Source organism: Aythya fuligula, chromosome 26 (assembly GCF_009819795.1).
Source record: "Aythya fuligula isolate bAytFul2 chromosome 26, bAytFul2.pri, whole genome shotgun sequence".
In the NCBI taxonomy this organism is placed as follows: Eukaryota; Metazoa; Chordata; class Aves; order Anseriformes; family Anatidae; genus Aythya; species Aythya fuligula.
The window spans coordinates 4562333-4582011 of record NC_045584.1 but is presented as its reverse complement, the minus strand read 5'-3'; the positions used below and the strand labels follow the sequence as shown (position 1 = coordinate 4582011).

The window sequence follows — 19679 nt, the reverse complement described above, 5'->3', positions numbered from 1 at the left end:
AGCCCGGGGCCGGGGGGGGCAATTTGGGGGTGAGGGGTGGGCAGGGGTCTCCGTGGAGCTCGGGGGGGGGGGGGTCCACGCGGAGCCGGGGGGGGGCCATGTGCTGGGTATGGGCGGCTTTGGGGGTCTCCGTGGAGCCGGGGGGGGCTCCGGGGAGCCGGGGGGGTCTCCGAGGAGGTCGGGGGAGTCCGTGTGGAGCTCGGGGGGGGTCGATGTGGAGCTGGGGGGGTCCATATGGAGGTGGAGGGGTGGGCATGGGCGGCCGGGGGGGGTCTCCGTGGAAGTGGGGGTCTCTGTGAAGCTCGGGGGGGTCGATGTGGAGCTGGGGGGTCGCTGTGGAGCTCGTGGGGGGTCCGTATGGAGGCGGAGGGGTGGGCATGGGCGGCCGGGGGGGGTCTCTGTGAAGCTGGGGGGGGGTCTCCGGGGAGCCGGGGGGGTCTTTGTGGTGGTGGGGGGTGTCCATGTGGAGCCAGGGGCGTCTCAGCGGAGCCGGGGGGGGGTCCATGTGGAGGCGGAGGGCTGGCTGTGGGCGGCCGGGGGGGGTCTCCGGGGAGCTTGAGGGGGGGTCGCGGGGGGGTCTCTGTGGCGTCGCCGCGGGGCTCTGGAGCGGCTCCACGCGGAAGCTGAGGCGGGGGGTCCCTGGGTGGACCGGGGGGGGCTCTGAGCACACCGGGGGGGCTCCGAGGGAGCCCGGGGGGTCCCGGGGGAGGCTCGGTGAGGACCACCCCGCCCGCCCCCCCGCTTGGGACTATATCCCGCGGCGTGCCCGGGCGGAGGGATCCGGTGCGGCCGCCCCCGGCCCTGGCGGGAGGCGGAGCGCGGGGAGCGGCGGCGGCGGCGGCGGCGGCGGGGGAAGGGGCGGGAGCGGAACCGCGGGGGCGGGCGCGGAGCGGAGCGGCCGGGCCCGGAGCGGAGCCGAGCGGAGCCGCGGCGTGGCCGAGGGGAGGGGGGGGGAGGCCGAGCTCGGTGGCCCGGCGGGAGGGAGGGAGGGGGGGGGGGCGGCGGCGGGAGGCAGGAGCCGGGGGAGGCCCCGCGGGGCCCGGGCAGGCGGCGAGCGGTGGCCGCGGCGGCAGAGATGGAGCGGAAAAGGTGGGAGCGGGGGGGCGGCCGGCGGCGGTACCGGGGCCGGGGGGGGGGCGAGGCCGGGACCCGGGGGTGAAACCCGGGGGTGAAGGGCCGAGGGGTTCCGGGACCCGCTGCAGGGGGGGCCCGGGGTGGCGGCGGGGCTGGGCTCGGCCACCGGGGGTCTCCCGGGGGGGCTGCGGGCACCCCACGGCCGGGAGCTGAGCTCCCCGGGGCCCCCCCCGGCTTTCTGTGCCCGCCCGGTGCTGCTCGGCTTCCCCGGGCGGGTGTCTGTGGGGTTGGGGGTGTCTGTGGAATGTGCAGCCCCCTCGGAGCCCTGCCCGCTTCATTTTCCCTCTGCACAAGGAATTTGGGGCAGGGGGCAGGAGGCAGCGTTGGGTGCCGGCAGCAGGTGGGTGTCAGGGCAGGGGGCTCGGTGCGGGCGCCCCAACCCGAGCACGGCGCTGCCGGGGCAGCAAACGGCCGGGAGCCGCTCGTCCTGCGAGCTGTGGGTGCCGTGGGGCTGTGGGGGGCTGCGGGGATCCCTCCCGCGTCCCTGTGGGGCGGCTGCAGCACACCCGGGGGCTGCCCGCAGGCGGTGTGCGGAGCTCGGGCCCGTGGGGAGCTGCGGGAGCGTAGCCCAGGCTCCCCGGGTGTCCTCACCTGGCCTTTCTAATCGGAGAGACGCGTGCTATCAGCTGCTGCACGTGCGGAGTTTCATCTGGGAAATCGCACTGCGATTGTGAGGGTAGCGTGCGGCGCTGAGCCGTAAGCAAAGCAGCAAACGGCCGCTGCCGAGAGCCCGAAGCTGAAGTGCCAGCCCCTGAGCCGCAGCTCCCAGCCTGCGGGGAGAAGAAAGGACCACCTGTAGCAGCCAGAGCAGCGCAGCTGACAGCCCCCGAGATCCCTGGTTGTCCAAGGGCTTTATCTGTAAAGTTGCGGTCTCAGAGCCGCGTTTATAAAAAGAGCGGGGGGAGAAGATAAGTAGCATATTTTTATTCCCAAGGTATAATGGATTTTCCCTTTATATCAATTTGGACAGAGATCAAAGGTATAGCACAGCCCTGCTGCACTAATTTTTGGTTACTGTTGCATTTTGCATTACCTCAGAGTGGAAAATATGTGAGTGGCAATTTATTAATACCTCTGCTATTTCTGCCTGTTGTTTACCTGGCTGATTTTTTTTTTTTTTTTTTTTTGCCCAGCTGCTCCGAGCATACAGATGCAGTAAGCGTGGATAACTGCGTGCACGGTTTCACGTCAGAATTGACTGGAAACAAGCGCTCTCGTGTGCGATCGCCAGCCTTGGGAATTAACACCAGTCCGAGGTGAGCAGCGGCGGGCGGCACGTACTGCTTTCCTGAAGCCTCCTTTAGGGCTGCTGTGCTGTGTGTTTGGAGATTTCCTTCTGTAGCCCTAAATGCTAGCAGCAAGTGCTTTCCACGTGAAAGCTTGCCTTCTGTCGAATGTGAATTCTGCTTTGGGAGGTGAATGCATCTCGCAGGCTAAGCGTGCTCTGCACAACGTGCGTCTGACCAGCGGTGTGCTGCTGGCAGTGCCCTCCTCGAGGTGCAGTCCACGAGCAGGCTGTTACGAACAGTCCTCCAACCTCGTGCTTACCAGCTGCTGACAGTGCAGAAGTGTTTCGCCTTTTTAGGTTTTTGTGTGTTCTTTTGTCTGGGATGTGAGAGCTGGGAGAGCCCAGGAGGCGTCTGGCTGATGTGGTGTGGCTCGTGGGCCACGTCCTGAGTGAGCAGGAAAGGTGTGGGGACGGAGGGCTTGCACTGGCATCGGGCAGGGGAGCACGTCAGGAGCTGTGCAAGGCAGCCAAGGCTCTCAAAGACAGTTTGCTGCGAGGGCTCTCCCCAGGCTCTGTGTCCCCACCTGGGGAAAGGAGGTTGCTGGCTGCTTTGCGTGGCTTCTCTTCGTGCTGTTTTCTGTTGCGGGTTTGATGGCAAAGTGTCTTGAGAAGTTTGGGCTGCTTGTTTGTCTCTGCTTCAGGAAGCTGTTGGCATCTCTGCTCTGGAAAACTTAAGTCTCTTAGGTGAAGCTTATTTTGGTGTGAATTTGTTACCTTCGCAGCACCTAAGTAAAAAGTTCAAGAAAATGTTCGTAATGCCGTCCTGCAAAGAATTACCTTCCCCCCTGAAGCAGCAGAGGAGGATGCTTTCCCTGAGAGCACACTCTGCTCCTTCTCAGTTCCTCAGCTTTATCCCAAGCTCCCCCAGCAAAGCTGCCCTGGTGCGGGAGGTGAGGTGAGCCTCAGGGAGACGGTCGGCTCTCTGCACTGGGGCTGTTCCTCCGCCACAGGATGTTTTTGGGGTGCTGGAGAACAGCTCGGGACAGGCAGAGCGGAGATTACAGGGAGATGCCGATGAGGTGCGAGGACAGGAGATGTGTTACGGTGGCTGCAGTGCTTGCCTGCTCTTGTACCCATGCTGTGTCGGTGCTGTCCCGCTCCAGGACCCGCTTTGTTGAGGTCAGCACCGAGGCAGATCGAGGGCTCGGTACAGATCCCGCTGCCACGAATAACGTGCAGGTGCTGGGGGAGCGGGTGGCAGTGTGCAGGAGGTGCCTCCTCGGGGAGCCGCGCGCCCTCGGGTGCGTGCCGAGGTCCCAGGGTGGGCTGGGAGGAGCCGCGCGTGCGGCGGCGCAGGAGGCAGCAGGGTTTGAGCAGGGGAGGAAACACATTGTGCTACACCCATCGCCCCGTGCCGGGAGCGAGGCTCTAAGCACACGCTTCCCATCGCCCGTTTCCCCTCGGTGACGGCCGTCTCCATTTCGTTCAAAGGCAGACAACATCTGGGGTGGGTTGGTGGTTTGGGTTTGTTTTTTTTTGTTGTTTTTTTTTTTTTTGGTCTTTTGTCCCTTGCTCTCCAAGTCATGCGGATCTGGCGGACGCTAAATGGGGAGAGCGGAGGGGAGGAGACTTCTTGAGCGCGGCAGGAGGAGGGGAGCAGCCGGGGCTGGCGGCCGCTGCCTGGGCGCGGGAGGCGAGGAGACAAAGGCAGAGCTGCGCGGGGACAGCGGGCACCTGGCGGCGGCTCGCCCTCAATAGGCTGCCTGCCTTCGGCCCCGTCTGCGCCCCCAAAGCCCCTGCACGACAAAGGAGGGCTCCTCGGGCTCGCCAACACCGCCCCGCATTTCTGCCTGGCTCGGTTTGTTGGTGCGGGGCAGATAATGGGCAGGCAGGGGAATCCCTCGCAGCTTTGCGGCCGCCCTGCTTGTGGCGGGGTGAAGCGTGGCAGGCAGTAATTCCGTACCAGCGCCTGCAGTACCATCTGGAAGAGGTCGATTTCTGCATTTTTTGTATTGCAATTTCCTTCTTCTGGGCCTCTTCAGACTCTGTAACAAAAACAAACAAAAAAATAGAGGCTCTGGAGCAGAAAGAAAATCCCTGTTTTGTGGTTCAAGAGGCACACCAGCCTTCCAGTTACACTCGGGTTCCCTAACTGCTGCTCCACCACAAAGCAAAACTCGCTCGTGCTTTGTAGGGGGGCTCTGAGGGGCTGCTGCTCGGATTTGGGCTTGCTGGGAGCCTGTAGGTGGCCAGCAGCTGTGCCCCACCGAGCACGGTCTGGCTGCAGCTGCCTGCTCGTGCTGCGTTTACCCTGTGAGTTCGCTGCTGGCTTTCTGCAGGAGCTTTGTTCCCTCTCTGCCGTCGCTGCAGGACGGCTCAGGACCCAGCTGCCTTTCTCAGTGTGTAATCAGAATAAAAGTTTGCCTTCTTTGCACTTCAGTGCTTTTGTTTTGGGCCAAGAGTCCCGAGGAAGGGACAGGAGTCTGAGCCATTTCAGAATTTTTTTAGTTGTAAGTTGACTTCGAGCAGCTTTTCAGATCCCTTGCAGAGCTACCAGGACGCGTACCGAGCAAAAAGCTGAGGGGCTGCAGCACGCTGCCTCCGAGTGTACCTGGCTCTGCTGTTCTGGAAGTGGCCTCATTGTAAGTGACAGAACAAGGCACTTGTCACCTCAGCACCATCCAGCCTACCATGTTATTTCCAAAATTCCCTCTGGTGGATTTCTGTTAAGATGCCAAGCCGTAAATTGGAGCTGCAGGTCTTGGAAGAGGCAGTGTCCAGTTTTCCCTTTTGACTTCACCAACAGCAGCGATGGCCCTGTCCTAACAGAGTTAGGGTACTGGAGTTGGGTATTCCTCTTTTGGGGTCAAGGCATGCAACTCCCTCTGTATTTTTAAGCACTGTTTTCAGATTTGGTGTCCAGTCCCAGTCTGTTTCTGTCAGCTTACTCCTGCCCTTATGCCTGAGTCTTTGGGCAGCTCCGCAGCGTGCTGGTCCTGCTGAAGAACGGCTGGTGATGAAGTGCTTGCTCCTCTTCTCCCTGCCCTCTGCAGATGACAATTCTCCCTGCCTGGATACCTGTGCATGTGTGTGAGCAGCACGCAGGGCAGCTGTGGGGCAGGATAAGTGGCACGGGGCAGCCAAGGCCAGGAGCTTCCCAGGCAGGTGCTGCCATGTGCATCATCTGTCCTTTGAGAGGCTTGTAACATTTTTAATATAATTCATACTGTCTTTGCCTCACAGTTGTTTTTTTTTGTTTGTTTGTTTGTTTTGAGATTTTTTAATGCTTTGCTTCATTCTGGCTATCTGCTTTTCTCTTTCTCTTTTTTTTAATCTTATTTTTTCCAGTAGAGAGTCTTAAGACTTGGACTAATTGACTTGCCACTGCTAGTCACTACCACGGGACTAGAAATTCCATGCTCATGCTATTTTTTTCAGACTTTACTCCTATAAAGGTTTCAAAGAAGCAGATAATGTGGTGAAAAAAGGCTTTTTCCTTTGAGCTACCCTGAAAGAAAACCCTAGAGAGGTTGTTAGTATCTTCCCGCAGCAACACTGGTAGAGTGGGGTCTGCATTGCTGGACTAGTTAGTAATGCTGCTTTGCTCAGCCTCTGACAGCTTTATTATTTCAAGTTATTTTTGGCCTTCTAGTGTAAGTCTTGGAACAAGGAGCTTGTGGTTCTGGCTTCAGGAATATCAGCAGGTGACTTGATCACAGGTCTGTCTCCAGGAGGCGTTGGAACCTCATTGGCATTAATTCATCTCCAGCAGGTTTGAGTCGTGCTGGTATCGTGTCCCTCCTCCATAGAAAATCGGGGTCTCTAACATGTAGGTGCTGCTTCGAGCCACCTGAAGTTCAGTGCTTGGATATTTGGAAGTTGCTCTGAATTTCCAAGCTCATGGATGTCACCACGTTGTGCAGGGGCAGGCTGCTCCTGAGGTCTGCCTGGATTGGACCTCGCGTTTCCTAACGAGATCGCTGGTAGATCGAGTGCAGACAGTGTTTGTAGGGTGGTGAGGAGATAATCCTGCTTCCCTGTGATATGGCTGAAAACATGCTCTAACGCTAACTGCCTTGTAATAGAAGAAAATAGATAAATGTGGGGTGGGGGGAGAAGATGAGGCTGGCATCTCTCGGTCTTAAATATCTGCTAGCTAACCTGTGCTTAGCGCAACGCGAAGTGAGCTTTTACCAGACTGGCACTGAGGCTGAATGTGCAGGTTGCCTGCTTCATAGGTAGTGGTGTCCTCTGCTTGCCAAAAAATGGAGTACTTGGTGTGTTAAAGGTACAAAATAACTGAAATGAGAGAAATTAAGAGAATAAAGTGGCATTGTGATGCTAAACGAGAACATGAAGGATTATTTTGTGCTCAATGTCTGTGTAGGTCTGACAGTGCAGTCGCAGTGCATTGACTTATTTTTGCTTTGTGCATGAAATACAAAAGGGTTCAATTAGTGCTTTTTGTAGTAGTGCAAAAGGCTGAGTTCTTATTAAAATAAAACAGGAGTAATTTGCGTGTGCTTGCCAGATTGTAGTCTTTCATGGAAAATCATGTGTTTAAAAAGAATCTCTTCTGCTTTGCCATTAATGGAAACTTTTGTAAGGTTTTGGCCTTTATTCTTGCATTAATTAAGCTTTGTAATTCTTTACTTTGCACCTTGTCAGCAGTTAACTTCTGTCCTCCTTGAGTACTTGATACTGCGCAATCCTGGTGCTCCAGATGCTACCAAAGCCTTATAATCCAACCCAAATGCACAGCTCGAGGGGGAGGCAGGAACCCGAGCAGAGTTTATGGTGCCAGTCAGACAATGCTCCTGTGAGAAGAAATTATCCTTGAAAACAGGCATTTATTATTTGAGACAATTGAGCACTAAGTACTTCTGTGTCATTGTCTTCCACTTCAGTTATGGTGTGAACTACACCCTGTTAATTTATACCTGGTCTGAATTCTGCTCTTTATGTACAAAAACACTCTCACAAGTCCTGCAGTTAGTCTGTCTCTTGCACAATAAGCACGGGGAGCTGACATGAATGCAGTGATACCCATCTTGTGTTGAGTGTGAACTTCACTTCTGGAAGTTCATGAAGGAAACAAAATTTGTCTCAAGCACTGGTATTGAAGTCCACAGGGTTTTAATTTCCCTCCGTGTTTCTTTTCTACGTTTTTTCAGCCCAAGCGGTAAAAAGTTCCGAAGCAAGCCCCAGCTGGCTCGCTACCTGGGGAGCTCCATGGACCTCAGCACTTTCGACTTCCGCACGGGAAAGATGTTGATGAGTAAAATGAACAAGAACAGACAGAGGATGCGCTACGACTGTTCCAACCAAGCCAAAGTAAGAGTAAGATGCAGTGGAAGCTTTCTGCCCGTCCACTGGTTGTGCTGGCCAGGCTGCTTCTCAGAACAGTATGTGGGATAACACAAATAGGGAGCGTTTTGTAATGAATGGGGGAAGCTGGAGTTGTGTGGGATATTACCTCTGTTGTAGGGTGTTGGACAGATAGCTGCAGCTCACTGATTCTTCCACAGTACTGAGACATGGAGAAACTTGCAGCCAGAAGGGCTGGAGGCAGGGCTGGCCTCCTCCTCTCTTCTTCTTCCAGGGCTGGTGGTGGCCGCATCTGGCACCGTCTCCTCCAGAGCCCTGAGCCTGCAGCGTGCTGCTGGCACGGCGAGGTGGTGCAGCTGGCCTTGGTGCCTCTGCTTCGGAACTGATCCGTGGACAGAACATGGCTTGGGCGAAAAGAGGAAGGGACAAGAGGACAGCAAGGCCTGTCTGCAGAGCAAAATAGAGAGTCTGTGTTTGGCACCCAGTAGCTTTGATTATTATAGTTGAATAAAAATGGTGGTTACAGTGGTATACTGTCAGTCTGCATAGATAGGCTCATGTCATCTTCAGCAGATGCCAAAATGCTTTTCAGAACCTAAAAGCTGTGTCTCTGCACCTAAATGTTAAATATGGAAAACAGCATAATGCTTATTTTCTAATTATGTCAACTGGTAAAGAATCAAGAACAGTACTCTGATCTAAGTGATAGGAAGATTTACATGCAGCACTAGGTGCTGTAGTGATGCTGTAAAAGAAAAATGCCTTGCCTCAGTCAGACCAGTAGCCAACACCCCTCTTAGGCTATAAATTCTGCCCAAACCTTTCAGTAAATGTATAGTTATCATTAGTTTAGGATTAGTGCACAAGGTGATTCAGGGTGGTGTTTGTCTTGAATAGTTTTCTACATCTCATGAATAAATATGTTAAGCAGATACTGTGTCTGCATCCTCGAGAACAAAGTATGTCCTACAGCCATTTCAAGATTAGCACAGTAGATCTCAGGAATGAGGAACATGCTTCCCGTTTTGCAAGCAGTGTAGGATACAGTCATGTTGTGAATGCTTGGTAGTTATCAGGCCCGTTAAGAAATGAATTTTATGAAGAACTGAAGGTAAAAAAGTGATCAAGATTCCAGCTGTATTGTTTTATTTATTGGCATACACAACTGAATTTCAGCTGAAGGTGTTAGAATGGCTTCTGGATTTGCAAACTGGCCTCTAAATCCTGCACAATAAACTTTTTAATTATTACAAACACTGTGTCAAAACCTTCAGGGTTAGTGGTTCAAAGGTGGCTCGTCATCTTAAAATCCACTGTTCTGACTCCTGACTTCTGTCAAAATTGGAATAAAACCAACGTGTATAAACTAGAATGAGAGGTGGCTGGTATCTTAAGTAGAATGTGAGAGTGAAAAACTTGGTTACGTTTTAAAGTTCTTGTGCAAGATTTAAAAATGCACAACCATCTTCAACGGTCCCACTGATACAGCTTAAGCTCAGGCAAGTTTTCAAGTCCATAACGTCTCTCTTGCCCACAGCGCATCTTTGTAGCTGTAGTAGCATGTTGGTAAACTGGAAATGTTTTATGGGATTTTCCCTTCCTTTTGTTTTGAAATTTGTAGGGCAAGCCTGATTTGAATACAGCATTGCCTGTCAGACAGACAGCCTCCATATTCAAACAGCCTGTCACAAAGATCACAAACCATCCCAGCAATAAGGTGAAGAGCGATCCTCAGAAAGCTGTGGACCAACCCCGGCAGGTAAGGCTTGGAGCTTAGAAACTATTTTTCCAGAGCTAGGAGACTTTTGGTTTTGCTGCTGAGAAGGTCCCAAAAGAAAACACTTCCATTTTTTAACACTGAATGTCCACGGTAATTTGAGATTTCAGAAACAATAGCTTATAGTGCTTCCAGCTTTTAAAATCAGAGCAGAAAACGTTTCTAGTATACAGCTAATATTCTATCTGCACTGTTTTATAACTAGACTCCAACCTTTGTTAAGGTCACAGTTCTATTTTAGTTAAAAACTTCTTTAAGACCTATCTACAAATGTAGGCAGAAGTCAAACAATTTAGAGGAAATTTACATTGTAATCATTATAAAATGTTCCAAGTGTATTAGAATTCTGTGTTTCAAGAAATCCCTGTTTCATGTGCAGACTACAGCATGGTGCTTGTGATGTGCTGCAAGGGCTTGTACCCCCTGCATGGGCCTTTTTTTTTGATGGGTGTATCATTAGTAGTTAACTCTGCCTGGATGAGTATGGTTAGAAATTCCCTTGGAACGTCATTAATGTAAAGTTGTTGTCTTTCTTCACGCACTGTATATTTTCAAACAAGAGAATACACCAGAAGTAAAGGAAATCTTTCAGCTTAATTTCATCTCGTGAAAGATGCAAAAAGTGTGCTTAGGGCAAATGTACCTTTGAAGCTGGGCATTGGTTCAAATGAGGCTTACGTGTTCAAAGCAGCCTTTGGAAGGCGTTCTCCTTTCATTAGTGTTAGGTAGAGCTGACAGCCTGTTGCCTCCACAGAGCTCACACCAGGGATTCTGTGAATCCTTTCCTGTGGCGCGTCTGTCTTTATACCTTTTGGAAACTAGATGTTCAGCTTCATTAGTCTGCTCATGCACTGTCAATGGTGTCAATTACTGGTATACCTTAAACTCTGGCAGGTCTGGTGGAATTAAAATGCATCGTTTGAAGAGGAAAGTGATTTACCTTATAAAATAACCTCTTGTGCTGAAAACTTTTTATGCAAACTTAAGAACTTATCTTTCTGAAGTGTGATTTAGAATCTATTTGAAATGGGGTGGCTTTTTTTAATTCTTTTTTTTTTTTTAAACAAGGCTTGTGGGCTTTTAGCTTTGTTTCCTAAAGAGGTAGGACACATGTGTTTGTAATTTTGCTCCTCCTATAAACTCCTTGGCTAGGTAGGACAATAAGACACTAAAAGTAAGAAGTTGATGTGCAAAAAAACCTGAGCTGAATAGAGATTTGTGTCCTGTTGAGGGAGAGATTGTTACATGAATACAGTCATTAGACAGCAGAGATCAGCCCCAGTGCAGAGAGGTAAGCCAGCCTCTGTAGTTTCCTGCTCACGTTACTACTTGTTGCAATGCAGCTTTGTAGACTCAGTCTGGGTTTTCCTTACTTACTTTACCAGAATATAGTATAGTGAAACCTCTGGTCAATTGACTCCAGATGTTTCCTCAGAATTCTAAAGCACTACAAAGTCCCATCATGTGCTGGCTTTATATTTGCCTATTTGAAAGTCGTAGCTAACGAGCATCCAGCCTATGTGTTTTGGCTTTGACTGTCCTCCTTCCTCTTTTTAGGAGCTTGTAATTGGAAAAGTAGTGTGGGTTCAGTTAAGCTCAGATTTTGACAGGTGTGGAAAGGGGATGTGTCTGGACTGTATAGGGTAAAATTTTCCATTTTTCAAAGCCTCAATAAAATTGCTTTGTTGTAAGAAAAAATATACTCCAGCTATGCATTGATCATACCTATACACGTAGATTGAGAGTTGAAAGTTTATCTAGTTTTAGTATCTGACTTCCCACCAAACCATGGGTTCACTTCTGTTTAGGTCTGAGGAGAACCCGTAGTTCAAAATTCTTCGAAGGTCTAGCGGTGATCCTTCCCATGAGAAACGCCTAGAGAGGAATAAAACAATGTCTGACCTCATAAATAGCTTGGACGAGTTCTGCATTCCTTAACTTCAGTTCTGTGGCATATGCGAGGCAGCAAAAGAGGAACAGTAGTGTAAAAAAAACAGCTGTCCCATACTGTGTGTGCACTGGGGTGAAAGCAAGCAAGCATTGCCTTGCTGTTCCAGTTCAGAAGCAGTGAGTACCAGTCCCTGGAGGAAAGGAAAGTCTTTTTCCAGGCAGTAAATCAGGACAGAGATGTGAGATTGGTAATGAGGATTGCTCCCCGCCTTCAGACCACTTCTGCAGTAAATCCAATATAAAACTGTCTGCAGCAGCGCCCTTCCCTTTCTGCTTGTAAGCAGGTGCTTTGTGTGGTTGTCGATTCCATTTCCCTGCTTTGTACCAATAAACACTTTCTTTGATGTCAGCTCTTCTGGGAGAAGAAATTAAGTGGACTGAATGCTTTTGACATTGCGGAGGAGCTGGTGAAAACAATGGACCTTCCAAAAGGTTTACAAGGTAATCAGAGTCTGCCCTCAACTCCAGGGGTGGCGTTTTGATCCCAGTCAGCGGCGATCTGAAGGTATTGTGTCAACCTCCTCCTGCTCCTCGGTGCTGTGGACCACTCCCGCTTCAGCAGGAGCCCTTAGTACTCCTCAGGCGCCCTCCGTCCTCAGGGGATGCTGAAGCATAATGAGAGGAAGTGGCAAAGTTTCTAGACTTTGTTGGTTTGTTTTCCAGAAGCAGTGCTTGTTTAAAGAGCTTCCATTCCCAGGTTGTTTTTTATGTAACATAATGAGAATTGATCTAGGTTTACATAACCTTGGGAGCACAGGTGCCGTTGGAAGTGTTGAGGTCTGAGATTTATGTTGTGTTGACTTTCTAAATGAGAGCGCGTGCTTTGCCGTTAAATCTGAAATTACTGCTGTTGTCTTGATGTGCCATGTTGTCACGTGCCATGCTGATTGTTGCTTTTCCTCTGGCTTGCAGGGGTTGGACCTGGTTGCACTGATGAAACCCTTCTCTCTGCTATCGCTAGTGCTCTGCACACCAGCACTATGCCCATCACTGGCCAGCTGTCTGCAGCCGTCGAGAAGAATCCTGGAGTTTGGCTAAACACTTCACAGCCGCTTTGCAAAGCATTTATGGTGACAGATGAAGATATTAGGTATTACCTAGAAATAGCAGATACTGTCTTAGAACATGTTTTCTTGTGATAAAACAGCACCACGGTTTTTCACTGGCGAGTTGGAATGTTTGATAGAGCACTAGGGCTTGCTGAGTTAATTTGAATGTGTCTTTATTAGAAGAGTAGAAAGAATTGTTACACAAAGCAGCTCTCATGGATGTACTTAAAGCACATTATTTTTAATTTTAACCCATGCTTGCTTACTCTGAGGTTTCAGGTTCATATTTGTTCTTCATGTCAATATGTCTCCTGTTACTGAAAAGGAGTATCTGAATTTGAGTAACCTTGACTAAGGCAACTCTTAAGCAAAGGAGGGATTGGGGAAATGCTAAATAATGAGACTTTCGCCATCTTACTCCTTTGTGACAGCACAAGATCAAATAAAAGCATTAACCACTGCTGTGGCAGCAAATAAGGATGCCATTTATGTAGGTATAGCTTGCTTTCAGTGAATCAAAATTGGTCAAATTCAGCTTTAAGCACTTGATAATGTCCTTGGTATATTCCATTCTCAACCTGAAATCACACTACTTCACATTCATTAACAGTGTACAAAGGCAGTAATTGTTTTGACTGTTCAGCTGGTAAATCTTTTTGAACTACAGGATGACTCCTTCCGTGTGATTTATACATGAATGACCAGGAAAAAAGGTCTGTTTATAACTTTCTGATTTCCTGTGGCTGAGATGAAATAGGAGTCCCATGAGCCACAAATTGTTGACCGCTTCTTTACATCACTGTGACTTTGAGATAAAAGAAGCTGTAAAATTTAAGATTGTTACTCAAAAGGAGAATGAAGGGAAAAAAAATGAAATAGTCAAAAAAAAAAAAAAATCCATTCTTGTTTTTGGAAATCTGAGCAGGGTAGGCTGACTTTTTCTTGCTTAAATTAATATTTGTGACTAAAAAAAAAAATCTTGAACCAGCTGCAAATTTCAGTCAGAATTAAGAAATTGTACAATCAGTAGTAAGGACTCACAATAGAAAGAATTGGGCAACTTTTATAAAGTGTTTCTCAGCTTCACTTAAAGTGTAATGCCAGGTGGGTTTTTTTTGCAGTGCAGTTCTTACTGAGGGCTCTTTCAAAACTGTGCTTCTCTGCCCAGCCTCATGGATGAGCAATATAAGATTTCTTTCCCTTGAAATAGTTAGCTTTGAGAATTAATTCAAGTGTTCATTGATCTGGGGCAGGAAGCAAGAGGAGCTGGTGCAGCAGGTGCGAAAGAGGCTGGAGGAAGCCCTGATGGCTGACATGCTTGCCCACGTAGAGGAAATTGCAAGAGATGGGGAAGTTCCTTCAGAGAAAGAAGGAGGTGAGGAAGAAGGAGAAGAGGAGGAGGAGGAAGAGGAACAGGATCACGACCAGGAGATGGAGAATGTATAGTCCAGGTATGACAACTTTCTTTTTTCCTTAAACTGTACCGAATAGTTCTGAAGACAGAAATGGTTTCAGAGGGAATCCTGGCATATATCAACAAATCTTTGCTTCTTAGCACACATTTTCAAAAGTGCTCTTTTCACCAAAAAAATCAAATGTTTTGAGGGGTATGATGGCTGGTGAGTTTTTATTGTCATCAAATGTTTGGGGCTTTATGTTTGTGTTAGATGGGCTAAAAGCGTAACCAGAATGTGTGTGTAAGCACTTGAAGGGTTCTGTCTTGAAACTGGGTCAGTTCCTAAACGTTCACCTGTTTTGTGGTCATTTTTTTCCCGTTTATTTATTACTACCTATGACAGGGAAGAGGATACTGTGGGCAGGAAGGGCAGCTGCCATCTTATGGATTTAGTTCCCCTCCCTCCATTTTTGGCTAACCTTTGCTTTTTTAGTACGCATTTTCTTGCAGGGTGTATTAGAGGGCAGAATAGTGGAAATTTTAACTAACATTTTAGAAGTCAGAAAGGGCAACCTGACCATCAAAAGAAGGAAGTTGCTAAAATACTTTGTGGCAGGAATTAGCAAACCGAAAGTAACAGAAGAATGCATGTATTCAAAATTTGTGAATAACTGAAAAAAATAGTTTACACTGGTACCTGCAGGATTCCCAGAAATGTGCCTTTACACTGTGTATCCCTTAAAACAATTATAATGGGCTTGCTTCTTGTTTTCAAGTCTCTCTCTGACTTCCACTTGTGCAGTGGACCTCTTTAAAGGTGCAAATGGATTTTTTTTTTGTTGTCTTGTAAACCAAAATAGCTCTGAATAATAAATCCTCACTGTGTAGTAATGGGGTAGGGGGGGGGAGGCAGTTTTATAAAGCCAAGCCAAGGTACACCAACTGAAGTTCCCTTAAGCATTGCCTGTTGCACTAGGCAGGGACAGAGCACCATCCTGTGAAGCAAAGTGTTTCCTTGCTGTGTTGTTTGATGTAACCCTAGCCTGCGTGTTTCATCGGTGGAGCTCGTGCAATGAGATAAAAACAGAACTCACTGGTTTTAATTTTTGATCATTTTAAGTTTTAGCCTGAGAAAAGCAATTAGTGCTCTGTGGCTGGGATAGGATAGCGAATACCCAGGGCGCTTCATTATGCAGACTCCGGTTGTGTGAGCCTGTGAGGCAAGAGTCGAGAATGTGGAGGAAGAAAGGAATCTTTAGGATGAAGAGCAGAAGAAAAGAAAACCCCCTTTGGAGGGAGCGGCAGCTGTATTTCAGTGTCAGGTAGAATGAAGAATGATTTTATGTTAAGCGATCCTTCATGCTGGAAGGTTGATTATACTGTGAAATCTGTTTGGCGTTCGGGAGATACCATCTTCTATCTGGGCTCTTTATGTTTTCCTGTTTTACCACATGACTAACAGTAGCTTTATTTGGACAGTGAATATCTTGCATTCCTTTCTACTACAAAGGTCTGGCAACAGCAAAGAACCAGAACAAACTGTCTGCTGAAGGTGAAAAACAGGAGATAAAGAAACGGCTGTGTTTTGCCAATGGTGCTTTATTTATTCTTTTAAGAGCGTGCTTGCTACAAAGGTGTTTAAAAGTGCCTACTAACTTACAAGGTCTTTTTTCTTTTTCTTCTAGGGAGTTCCATCTAAGAATTCCCAGTATAAACCCTATCAGCAGGGTCAGCACAACTATTTACAAAGCCAAGAGTGTCTGCAGAGTAAATTGCACCAACAATCCAACTGTACCTATGAGCATTTTGATGTACACTTCAGGAAAAGTTGAGAAGCTGATGGTTCATTAATTGCTGGGTAGTTTTGAAGATGGAACTTGACTAAACTCTACTGCCCCTCCTTTTTCTAAAGGGGTAGGGTAATCAGGAAGACAAAAGTGGGAGGGGATAAAGGAATAAAAAAGAGTGGGAGGGAATATAATAGGAACCAAACTTCCTGTCCTTTTTTTTTTTTTTTTTTGTGGGTCAGTGATTTTTTCAAGCTTTTCTAGCAAAGTATCTTTAACAATGACCCATCAAAGCCATTTTCTCTCTAATGCAAGTGAGAGAGATGCTGTTTCACTCCTTGGCTACTCTGCTGTAGGCTACCTGTTTGTACCAGACTGTAGGGAGGTCATTTTATGTTGTGGATTGTCATTCCATGTGTCTATTTGGGTCAGTGAATTTCATTTTCCTCGCAAGACCACATTGGTCTTGAAAGCGTAGTCTCAGAGATGAACTACCAGTGCCTCTTCCACCTGAGGTTTTGATGAGTAGGGGAAGTTACACGTGAGGAGCTGGTCAATGGCAATCTGGTTTTTAGCGAGTTCCAACACCACACCGAATGCACTACTGTGCACATTTTAGATACAGAGTTCTGTGTATGTCCAAGCATAGCAGAACAGAGTTTTGAAGATAAATATACCCGCTCTGTGGTATATTTTGCTTTGGCTTAGGTCTGGTCAGAAGGACCTTCTCAACTCAGAATGGAAGGATGACTCATTTCTGACTGACAATGAGGAAGCCTTCCTCTTTTCTCTTCTGGTGCCAAGAACCCTGACCTCTGTTTCTGTGTGTGTGGAGGGAAGGGAATCCATTCCAATAGGTGTGTCTACACATCTGCTTTCATGTGCAGTAATGTTCTGACCTCTTTTAAAAACAAGAAAGGCAAAAGGTTGATTTTTCTATAATTGATATCTAAATGAATCTAAAGCTTTTTATTAAGTATTAAATCTTTCTTATTTGCATGTGCAGTGAAGTGACCAGCATTTTGTGTCCAAAAAAATGAAATGATGTGAAACCTGCCTTAATGTGTTTATAAGTATTTGGCTTCACCATGGGTACCTTGATTGATTCATCAGTCTCTTCTAGTACAACTGTGAGCATATTGGGGTAACTTGTGGCTAAAAAGGGATTTATCTGGGGAGGGAGGATAGAGAGATGGGAGAAAGATGCGTGTGTAGCTTGGAGAATGCGTTGACTAGGTTGCAGAAGTTATTTTAGTCTTAGGGTATCCATTGCATAATTTGTGCATGGATGTCTCAGCTGAAAGTACAGTATAAAGTGGTGGATGAAATATTGTGCCACTAACCAATTGTACAAGTTGTTGGTATCCCAAAACTTGGGGAAGAAAGTAGCTCCCAGAGCCTTCATCATGTAAGAATGATTAGCAGGAACAGCAAGGGACCAGGGGAATTGCCTGGTGAGTAATAGCCTTTGGGAGTAGTTCAGTGTAGTGATCTGAATAGGTTTAAGCTCCTTGAAAAATATCCCATGCCAAAGTGACTGATACTATATTAACTCTTTTCTTAAAGATGTGAGAATACAAAATTCTTTGATACTGCTCATTTGGAGTACTGCAAGAAGACTGAATTGTACTTTGCTGCTGCTTTACCAGGTATTCCTTTGGGGAACTTTACCTGCTACTGCAGCCAGTGAAAATTACTTTCCTTTTTGAACAGTCTGTTACGGTTATTATTCTGTAAATCTGTCCTCTTGTAATTCATTGTGTTGAATTAAATGTTTCTCACAAAGTAGAGATTCTTCTGGTCTCCCTCAAGCCCCTGCTTGGAGTTTTTGTGCTGTGCCCCTTCCAGTTACCTCAGCAGAAAAGCTCTTGCGTTTCTGTGGTGGGCTCTGTTCTGACATTTGGATCTTGACGTTTGAGACCCAGAAGAGGAGAATGGATGAAACTTGTGGAAAGCCAGTTCCTTCTTGCTGCGGAGTCCTCTGTGTCCTCACTGAGGAAGAGGCTACCAGGATGTCCTGTGTAATGGGCGAGTTGCTGATGTGGTCGTCTGAATCTCAACTCTAGCAGTTTACAATCCATCCTGGAGGGGGTTTCTTGAACATGGCCATCTTGTTCTGACACTATTTCTTTTGACTTTTTAAAAACTTTTTAAATATCTAGTGATGTCTTTTACTTTTTATTTTAATCAAAATAAATTTTAAACATATGTAAGCACCAGGACTCAGATGATTAAGAAGTTGATACTAGTCTTTTAATGCATTGAAGATTCATTAAGAAAAATTAATTAAGTTTAAATTGTTGCTAACTTGTGTGCCAGCTCTTTTGTTTTCTTACCTCTACTTTCCTTGCTGAGCTCTTTTTTTCCCTGTCAGCCCTTTAAAAAGTTTGTTTTCATTCATATGGAGTTGATTGTTCAAAGTACCAAAAAGGGGCCCAGGTTTCCTGTCACATCCCAGGGAATAACTTTACCTGCTTAGTGAGACAGGTAAGTGAATGAAAAGTTCCTTTTAAATGAACCTGTTTTCTTTCTCATGGTGCTGCAACAACAGCTGGGTTAGTTTGTCTTGCCGCAGCCTACTGCCATGGACATGACCAAGGGGCACATAGTTGTCTGCCTTTGTCGAATATATCCCCAAGGTGGAGAAAGTAGTTGCTATTTGAGGTAGAGCTTTTGAAGCAGATGATTAGTTAATAAGACATGTAGGAAAAGTAATTGAATGGAGTTCAGCAAAATCTTTAACTTTTCATAATATACAGCAGTTGTTACATGTGAATGTAGTTGCAGTGGTTCTGTCTGAGACCAGGTTCCTCTGCTTGGAGAAGCAGTTGTGAGGATGCTTTTGAAAACAGTAATTATTTCCATCAGCGGTAACGGCACCTTTCTGTGTCCTCAAAGATTATAAATGTATGTAATACAAAGCAGCAGTGTAAAATAGCCTTAGGTTTGTCCTGCGCACTGGTTGCGCACCAGTAATCTATTCTGGTTGGCTATTTTCTATAAAAATAATTACACCAAGCTCTGTGGGTAGTTAGTTATATTCAGCTAGTTTAATCCTTTTTGGAAGTGACATATAAGCAGATTTTAGTGGTCTTTGTGCATCTTCACTGGGAAGGGTAGGAACTTGTCCAATACAGTTGAAGTTTTTCATCTTTTTCTGTAGGCAGTGTAACATTGGATATATACCATCAGCATTCACAAAAGCTGTACTTATCCTGTGTCATGCTCAGATTTTTCTTGTTTCATCTGGAAACAGCAGCTTGCCCAGTTCCAGAGGGCACTGGCTGGAGGAGATGAGGGAAATTGTTTTGCTTGATGTTGGTAGATAGGGCAAAAACCCTCAAAACACAGTTTTACTGTGCAAAAGTGAAAGAGACTCCTGGTTGTTTAAGACTTCTGATTTTATCTTGCGCAAAGTGTGTTGGAGCTGTTCCGTTAAGATGACTCAGGTTTTTTTCTCTGCTGTGTTTTTTAAAACTAACAAAGTTAAGGGAATTTAATTCTCCCTGCTTGTTTATTACCAGTATTATTTTTACTGAATTCTAGATGGATAAAATGTTGGGCAATCAATAAACGTAAATGAATTTGCATGGGTATTGGTGCAGTTTAGATTTATCCTGCAGACCTTTTGTAGGTGGTTCTGCCCAAGAAAAAGTTAGCTTGATTCGCATCTGAAGTTGAACTTGCTGAACTGCCTGTTGAGCAAGAAAAGGGAGGAGTTGTCTTGCTTGTAACCTGAGCACCTTAGGAAGGGAAAACAGGCATGAGTGACATGGCTGGACTGTTAAAATGTAGGTATGTTAAGCCTGACATACGGAGTCTTTTGTTTCAGGGCTGTGAATTATTAGTGATAGTATTAAAGCAAAAATATTTAAATTTAGAATTCACTGATAAATGCACTATTCTGTTCTGCTTCCTGTGTGAAAACAGGCTTGCTGAAATGAACTTTGCAAATCAGAAACATGTGTTTCCATCAGTAAAACGCATTTTAGTTGCAGTGGAAGCTAAAAGCATTCACTTTGTGCGAGAC

At 47.1% G+C, this 19679-nt stretch overlaps 1 protein-coding gene across 1 annotated transcript; it reads left to right on the top strand.

The window, feature by feature from the left end:
• Positions 1–1022: 1022 nt before the first annotated feature.
• Positions 1023–15855, top strand: MBD3 (methyl-CpG binding domain protein 3). The gene is made up of 8 exons (XM_032203826.1): positions 1023–1089; positions 2268–2390; positions 7537–7696; positions 9312–9449; positions 11768–11858; positions 12330–12507; positions 13720–13917; positions 15548–15855. The coding sequence occupies exons 1-7, from the start codon at positions 1076–1078 to the stop codon at positions 13910–13912; spliced, it is 897 nt and encodes a 298-aa protein (XP_032059717.1). The 5' UTR covers positions 1023–1075; the 3' UTR covers positions 13913–13917; positions 15548–15855.
• The last annotated feature ends 3824 nt before the right edge of the window (positions 15856–19679 follow it).

Excerpts from the sequence above, each read along its gene's own strand:
- MBD3 (XM_032203826.1), top strand. Across the intron at positions 7,697-9,311 it reads ACTGTTCCAACCAAGCCAAA|GGCAAGCCTGATTTGAATAC; the intron begins GTAAGAGTAAGA and ends TGAAATTTGTAG. Across the intron at positions 9,450-11,767 it reads CTGTGGACCAACCCCGGCAG|CTCTTCTGGGAGAAGAAATT; the intron begins GTAAGGCTTGGA and ends CTTTGATGTCAG.